Below are 8,819 nucleotides of genomic sequence, written 5' to 3'. Positions count from 1 at the left end.
TCATTTATCACACACACATTGTTCATATGATCGCAGTTCAGACTGATTTATTTGGAGATAATTTAGCAAATATTTCTCTCACACACACACACACACACACACACACACACACACACACACACACACAGTGCTTAAAGCAGAGTTAAAACATTTTGAATATTATAACTGCAATTTCTTCTTATTTTTTTGGGGGGGGTGGGGTAAAAAATTACACCTGAATAAAAGATGACATTGAGTTTTAGATTATTCATTGATTAATTGTTTGATTAATTGTATAATTGATTGATTTATTGATTGAAAAGCGTTAGATAATTGAAGATAATTAATTAATGTATCATTATCTATCTATCTATCTATCTATCTATCTATCTATCTATCTATCTATCTATCTATCTATCTATCTATCTATCTATCTATCTATCTATCTATCTATCTATCTATCTATCTATCTATCTATCTATTCATTTTATTTATTTATTTTTTTTTTGCATCCTCCAGTGTCGGCACGTGCGATTTTGCATCTAGGACCCCCCCTCCCACTTATAAAAAAATCCCTAACTTAATTAAATATAAACTAAATGTTTAAATGCCCCCATCTACCCCCCCAGACCTCCCTCCACCATCCCGTACCCCAGTACCCCCGTACCTGGGTCATGAGCCGGTCCGCGTTGGTGTTCTCCTCGTCCTTGAAGATGATGTCGGGGTTGTAGTTGGGTGTCAGCTCCTTGAAGCGCTCCGAGTTGCGCGTAATCTTACCCTCGTACTTCCCACTGGCTCCCAGCGTCTTCTCCGCCACGTTGGGGATGAACTGCTTGTAGGCGAGCGGAGTCAGCCTCTTCGGGTGTCTGCGCTTCCCGTAGCCCCGGCCCGGGCCGCAGGCGCGCGCGCAGCCGGCCAGCAGCACGCACACGGACGAGACGAGCGCCAGCTTCCGGAGCAGCAGCGTCAGGTCCATGTCTGCCTCCCTGCGCGTGTGTGAGCTTCAGATCATTCACCGGTGCCACGACACCCGCGCTACGGCCACCGCCTCCAGCTTCTACCCTCCCTCCCTCGCGTGTTCTCCCGTGTGCGTGTATGCGCGCGTCCGTGCCGGTGTCCGCTTCTCCGTATCCGCGTGTGCGTCCTCGCCCTCGGAGCAGGTGCAGGAGTTCAGTGTCTCTGTGCGTTGAAATGAGTGTATGTGTGTGTGGATGCTGAAAGAGATGATGTGAATATGTGTGTGAGTGTATGTGAGCCAGTGTGTGAGCGAGCGCACTGAGAGCTCATTGGCTGAGAACACTCCACACACTCCGACCTGTAAGTCTACTGTAAGAGTGTGAGATGCCATCATCCCAGAGGTGCAGCCATGAGGCATATCCTCACTTCCTCTTTCCATCTTTCCAGCGTGGGTCACCTAGTCATCATCATCATCTTCATCATCATCATCATCAGCAGCAGCTGCAGCATCATCTTCATCATCATCATCATCATCATCTCCTTCTCCTCCATGTCCATCAGCACATAGCATGTTTTATCAGTAGCTGAGTTTATGAGTTTATTTTATTTGAATCATTTTAATTATTTGTGATGTGATAAAAGTCCACACACTTGCAGACACTATATGGTGCACATTTCAGGCTCCTGCACCAGAGAAAGCTACAGGATGCAAGTGAGGTTAGAACCTGAGATCTGATCATCACTGCTATCACTGTGGAGTTCTCTGTATGGACAGGGTTTTATGTTTTTATGCAGCATTTATGGAAGGAGTCTCCAGTATCAGTGCTTTGTCCAAATATTTTTAAACAAGTTGACAAGTCTAGGAGAATAAAACTCTTAGGAATGTGCATTTATGAAAAAATAGTCAAAGTCAGCGTTTTTCAGCCTGATGTATCGTGTACAATGTGCATGCAGCTTAAACCTAAAACAGCCCTCACGCTGCAAGTTCACACTCCTGAGTGACAGTGAGCTTCACTCAACACACTTACACTCAAAGTCATTCCATCTCTCTGTCTTTCTATTTCTCCTTTTCTCTCTCTTTCTCTCCCTCTCTCTCTTTCTCTCTATCAGCAGGTATCTTACAGGAGCAGGACAGGAAGATTAAAGGATTAGTTCACCCAAAAAATTGTCTAAACATGTTAGCGAGCTAGTCAGCATCTCCAGATGCTCCACAGAACCCAGCATGCTAACTTTTCCTCACAGTCTTGTGCTGAAACATGACCCTAGATTAATTACTCTCTGAGCCTGATTGTGTGATGCTGCTCGATGCTCACAATTTGGTTTTTGTCAAGAAAACATTTTTTTGACTAAGGGACTGCTTAGAATTAAGTGCCCCCTCTCCACAGGCTCACACTGAAATTCTTATCATCTGCTTCCTGAAATTATTTACACCAGAAAGGGTGTAAGATATGTTTTTATTGAACATGAGTTAGGGTAAGAATCTGTCAATCAATCTGTTATTGATACCATTATAATCGATAAGGTGATTGGTTCTTTTGGCTGAGGGGGTGGGACTTGGTGCTATGTAGTTATTCAACTCATTGTAAAAATAAAACTCAAGTCATTATCAGTCCAGTCCATGTTTCAAATGAGCTCAAATACAGTAGTTATAAATTTAAGTGAGTTAATGTGTTTTATTTTTTAATACATATACAAATCCAAAGAATTGAGCATAATCCAGTGAATGTAACGTTATTTATAAAGCAAAACATACACAGGAAGAGTCTCAGCATGACTGTACTTTGAGTGTTTATCAGATTTTTTTGGCTGCAATGTTTTTATTTGAGGATGTGATTCGATAGAGAGGTATGAGATTGTGTGTGTGTGTGTGTGTGTGTGTGTGTGTGTGTGTGTGTGTGTGTGTGTGTGTGTGGCTGAATCAGAGCTGAACGCTATAAAGGATGCAGAAACCGGTGTATCAGATCTAGGATCAGTTCGCTTCTCTCCAGACACCTGTTCTCATTTAGATATTAAAAGGTGCAACTGATCCCAGAGCAGTTCTGTTGAAAGGGTGCATTCAGGAGGCTGAGACACCTTCAAGAAGTTAAACGATTAAAATAAATCCAGCTCTTGGGAGGTCAGAACATCCATCTCTCTCCCCCTCTGTCTTTCTCTCTACGCTTGCTGTTTGTTCTCCTTTTCACACTCGTTAGAAATCATTTTTCCTCCCTGAGTCCCGTCACCTGAAAGGAATGAGCTCAGAATTCATGACACTGTCCATGTTTAGACTTGCAACGGTTCCACAAAATTTGTGTGTAAGTGAGCAGAGCGTCGCATCCCATCACCCTCACCATCGCACTCGCATGCACAATCACACTCGCACCTCTCTGTGAGGGAAGAAAACCGGCAGCGGGGCAAAACGATTTATTAAATTACCCCCAAACAAAGCAAGTTTATATAAATCTTAATATATATTTATCTTAATTTATATCAGCTCCAGTCAGACATGACGCTTGACATCCCTGATGGCAAGAATTGAAGCTCGTCCATTATATAAGCAATAAAGACTTGTTTAATTGTTGACTTGTTTACCTGTTTAAACATTTACACAGTGTGTGTTTGTGTTTGTGTGTGTGTGTGTGTGTGTGTGTGTGTGTGTGTGTGTGTTGGGGGGCTGTTAACACCCTGAAGTTGTTCATTGTCCCATAACAGTGTGTGCTTTAATCCTTTTATATCACATCAACGTGGCAACAAATACAGGACTGTCACGTCATAGTTTTTATAGCTACCTGGTGCTTACCAAGTTCTGACAAATGCTGTAAATGTTAAAGTTAAAACCTCTGACTGGTACAAAGTCCTGACACTGGAGACTAAAGACCAAACGTGTAAAAGAATATTTTTACCCTCATAACATCGTGTGTGAGCTGGACACGGTTCAGGCTTTGCTCTGAAGGTTTTGATGGACAGCTGTCAGAAGCTGTGGTCGAGTCCGTGATAAATGTGTGTGTGTGCTCTTTTTGTGTTCCCGTGCTTTACTCAGGAGTGTGTGAGATGCCTTGGGTTTCTGAGAAACATTCAAACCATTCAAAAAGCCGAAACTGTTGTAGAGACGCTTCCTGGTGAAGATGTGAGAGAGAGAGAGAACAAGAAGATGATGAAGAAGAAGAAGAAGAAGAGGTGCAGCCCATCCTCCGATGCTCCACACACCGAGGTGTTACACTTGAATGGAGCAGTGAACCCGAACACGTCTCAGCCTCAGTGTCTCTGTGTTTAACGAGCTCTCGGGATCCGGCCGTCATCAGGTGCCGCTGAACAGAACCAGTTTCCGCTGCTGCTTTCAGCTCAGATCAATACCTGTGGACAGCTCGCTCACTCGACCCTGTTAACCTGACAGCCAGGTGGCCTTCATCACCTGCCACAGGAAATGCTTTTCCTAACGACGCTGAAGAGCTTCCTCTTCCACACTCACCACTTTCTCCTGTTCGTCTTACGCTCTTCTAACTGCTGATAATCATCTGAGACAAATCAGTTTCGTTGTTACGTCTCATCATGTGTTTGTGTGTGTGTGTGTGTGTATGTGTGTGTGTGTGTGAGAGAGAGTCATTATTAAAACCAGGTAATTTTATTGCCAGTGTTTTGTTCCCTGAGATTTCTATGAACCTTTTGAACCATTTGTTTACTTGTTCAGATATTTCTGGTGTTTTGCAGACGTCCTTCTCCAGAGCCACTTACAATGATCTCATTATACACCTGAGCAGGTGAGGGTTCAGGAACATGCTAAAAGACAGGTTGGTGGTCCTGGGATTCCACCTCATAACCTTCCAATCAAAGAGACATCCAACATCTTAACCACTGAGCTTTTACTTCTATTGTTTACTTGTTTACATATTTACATATTTAGCTGTTTACTTGATGATCTGTGCTCTTACTGCAATGAGACTTCATTTACACATTTTTTATCAAATGTTAATGTTTTTCACACAAATATTAATTTTGTTTATTTCATTATCTTTGTGGAAATGTTAAAAAATGTTTTTGAAGGCATCGGATACACGTTGAGGACACAGACATTTAATTAGGACTAAGAAAGACATTTAGGACACATACACACGTTTAGGACACTAATACGTGCTTATGAAACAGAGACACATTTGGAACAAAGACACATTTTTAGGACACAGGCTCACGTTTAGGACATGGACAAATGTTTAGGACACAAGTCACCTTTAGGACATAGACATACGTTTAGGACAAAGACACACATTTAGGACGTAAACAGATACTCAAGAAATATGCACACATTTAGGACACAGACACATGTTTTGGATGTGGACACACATTTGGGAAACAGACACACCTAAGACACTGACATACATTTAGGACACACGGGCACACATTTAGTATATGGACATACACGTTTGGGACACAGGACCATGTTTTTTATTAAACAGGACATATGTTTAGGACATAGACACATGTTTAGGACACTAACACACGTTTAGGACAGGGACACACGTTTAAGACACTAACACACATTTAGGACGGGGACACACGTTTAAGACAGTAACACAAGTTTAGGACAGGGACACATGTTTTAGACACTAACACACATTTAGGACAGGGACACACGTTTAGAATGCAGACACACATTTAGGACACTGACACATGCTTATAAAACAGACAGATGTTTAGAACACAGACAGACGTTTAAGACACTAACACACGTTTAGGACAGGGACACATGTTTTAGACACTAACACACGTTTAGGACAGGGACACACGTTTAGAATGCAGACATACATTTAAAACACTGACACATGCTTATAAAACAGACACGTTTAGGACACAGACATATGTTTAGGACATAGACACACGTTTAGGACACTAAAACACATTTGGGATAGGGACAAACTTTTAAGACACTAACACACATTTAGGACTGGGACACACGTTAAAGACACTAACACACATTTAGGACAGGGACACACGTTTAAGAAACTAACACACATTTAGGACAGGGACACACATTTAAGAATCTAACACACATTTAGGACAGGGACACACGTTTAAGACACTAACACACATTTAGGACAGGGACACACGTTAAGAATGCAGACACACATTTAGGACACTGACACATGCTTATGAAACAGAAACATGTTTGGGACACAAACACGTGTTTATGACATGGACACATGCTTGTGAAAGAGACACATGTTTATTAATCATCCACTGTTTCTTGTGTGTCCTTCCTGTCAACAGCTCAATGCTAACAAGCTCTCATTCTAACAAACTCATTAAAACCCACAACACTACAGTGTTTACCATAAGTAAGTCGAAACACTGAGTGTGTGTTTGTGTGTGTGTATATATACTGTATGTATATCAGTGTGTGTATAAATCCACATCTGGACACATCAGTAAATACTATAAGACAGAAGCTGTGGGAGTGTTTGGTCAGTAGCGTGACGGAGTAAACGAGCGGCGCCTTTCATCAGCTGGCGACGCCGAGCTGCGGCTCGGATCGAACCGTCTGTCGCCATAGTAACCGTCGGCGGCGAGGGATTGCACAAGGTGAGGTGAAGGAGTTCTTCGTGTTTTTTATTTTTTCTCTTCCTTCTCCCGGAGCTGTCGAAGGCAGACGGGATCGATAAACAAGCCGAGGTGATGAGAATCGGCGCTGAATCCCTCGCTAAGTCATTACCCATAATTCCACCAGAGCAGGATCCGAGGGAGAGGAACGAGGAGTGCACCGGGTCACGTCAATTTGCGTCTGCGATTGAGATTTATATGAGTTACATGAAAAAAAACAACAACGGCGAAACACAAGTAACGCAAAACGTGAGGAATTGTAATTAAATTGGAAAAGATTGTGTTAACTCCGCCCACTTCACATCTGGGTGGTGGTAAAGTCACATGTCGAGCTCAGGTTCACGTTTAGGTTCTCAGTTTACTGACACTCACAGGCGAACTTTATTTTGAATGATAAACAAGGGAGTAAAGGTCTGATGGACAATGGTTATATATTTTGTGCATTGTGATGTCATAACACAAAGGCAGCATTCAGTGATGTCATAACACCCAGAGGGGTCATAAACCCATAATAAACTCATGAGGAACCTCAAAAGTTGAAAGTTTACACACATTCAAACACACACACACACACACACACACACACACACACACAGATACACACAACCTGAGAACGGTTTTTCAAGGGTTCTTAGTGGGTCTTGAACGGTTCCTGGGCTAAATAAGGGTTCCAGTAAATGCTTCTTATTTTATTGTAAGGTACCTCCAGCGGTTTCGAGCGCTGTGAGAGTGTGTCAGTGTGCTTGCAGTGTGTGTTGCTGTTTCTGGTCAGTGGGTTTATTTTTACAGTTTGTTTGTTAGACAGAACTGGGCCAGAGATCTTCTGAGCTCTGCAGATTAAAACATTGTTTTTCGTCTAATTGTGAGAAATGAGGAAAGCAGATTAAAGGCGAAGCAGGAATGCCAGAAATCCACCCGTGTCAGGGGAAAGCTGCTGCACTAAACCTCTGTGGTCCGACGCGTGTCCTGATTAACACCGCGGAACCGTCAAAGTTTAGTCACGGCGCTGAGTAAAAGTGTCAGAAAGTAACATCTGAACTGTCAGTAACAACACTCAATAGCTACCATGCAGAGAGAACACTGACACTGGAGACTCCTTCCTGTTCCTCATGTAAAAAAAAATGTAAGTTATTAGTAGCATAGTGTCAGCTGTTGCTACGGAAACATTAATACATTCCAGGAAATGAATTGCAGAAAATTAACGGTAAAAAAAACGGTGAAAAAAACTGTGTAGTTTTGAGGGTGTTTCTAAGTGTTCTTCTAAAAGTTCTTCTAAGCGTACTTTTAGGAGTATTTTTGTGTGTTTCTAATTGTGCTTCGAACTGTGCTTTTAATTGTACTTTTAAGTGTGCTTCTAAGTGTACTTCTAACTTTATTTCTAAATGCACTTCTAACTACATTTAAGTGTACTTTTAATTGTGCTTCTAAGTGTGTTTTTAATTGTGCTTTTAACTGTACTTATACATTAAGTGTGCTTCTAACTGTATTTCAAAGTGTGTTTCTAATTGTGCTTTGAACTGTGCTTTTAATTCTACTTCTAAGTGTACTTCTAACTGTATTTCTAAATGCACTTCTAACTACTTTTAAGTGTACTTCTAATTGTGTTTCTAAGTGTGTTTTTAATTGTGCTTTTAAGTGTGTTTTAAATTGTGCTTTTAAGTGTACTTATACAGTAAGTGTGCTTCTAACTGTATTTCAAAGTGTGCTTTTAAGTGGACTTCAAACTGTACTTCTAAGTCCACTTCTAAGTGTGCTTCTAACTGTATTTCTAAGTCCACATCTAAGTGTGTTTCTAAGTGTATTTTTAATTATAATTTTTATTGTGATTGAAAGGTCCTTGGTCTTGTACTCCTGAGTATAATTCGAATTGGGATTAGTCAAAGTGTATTTCTTAGTGTGTTTTTTTACTTCTGTCAATTGGTAATCGATTAGCTTTCTTTGATCTTGTGTGCTTCTAGTTGTGCTAATATGAGTAATTTTCATTGTGCTTCTAAGTGTGCTTTAGTCAAGTGTTTGTTATGCGTTCTTTGGTCTAGTGTTCTTCTCTTATGTGTGATTGAGGTAAGGTAGAGTGTCAGCTGTTGCTATAGAAACTAAAGCATATTAGAACAAGCGCATTAAAAGAGTTGCTGTTGTTAGAAATTAATCTATGGTTTCTGACCAATCACTGTCCATGATTCAGCAGCTCTGTGGTGTTATTACACCGTACATGTTCATACGCAGCGCTAATCCTTCACGCTAGCTCTTTTACGTGAAGTGGTAACTCAGTAAGTAGTGTTCCTGTCATTTACACTGATACGCTGGGGTTTTTT

The 8,819-nt window shown here is 41.3% G+C and overlaps 1 protein-coding gene across 1 annotated transcript in view; it reads right to left on the bottom strand.

Annotated features, from left to right (window-relative positions):
* The window catches only part of shhb (sonic hedgehog signaling molecule b), a 7,217-nt gene extending 5,904 nt beyond the window's left edge, over positions 1 to 1,313 (bottom strand). The window contains exon 1 of the mRNA XM_046876747.1: positions 647 to 1,313. Coding sequence (XP_046732703.1) covers positions 647 to 955 — 309 coding nt within the window. The 5' untranslated portion in view covers positions 956 to 1,313. The remainder of the gene's footprint in view (positions 1 to 646) is intronic.
* Between the last annotated feature and the right edge of the window lie 7,506 nt (positions 1,314 to 8,819).

This window comes from Silurus meridionalis, chromosome 20 (genome assembly GCF_014805685.1).
Source record: "Silurus meridionalis isolate SWU-2019-XX chromosome 20, ASM1480568v1, whole genome shotgun sequence".
NCBI lineage: Eukaryota > Metazoa > Chordata > Actinopteri > Siluriformes > Siluridae > Silurus > Silurus meridionalis.
This window is presented reverse-complemented; position numbering and strand designations above follow the sequence as displayed.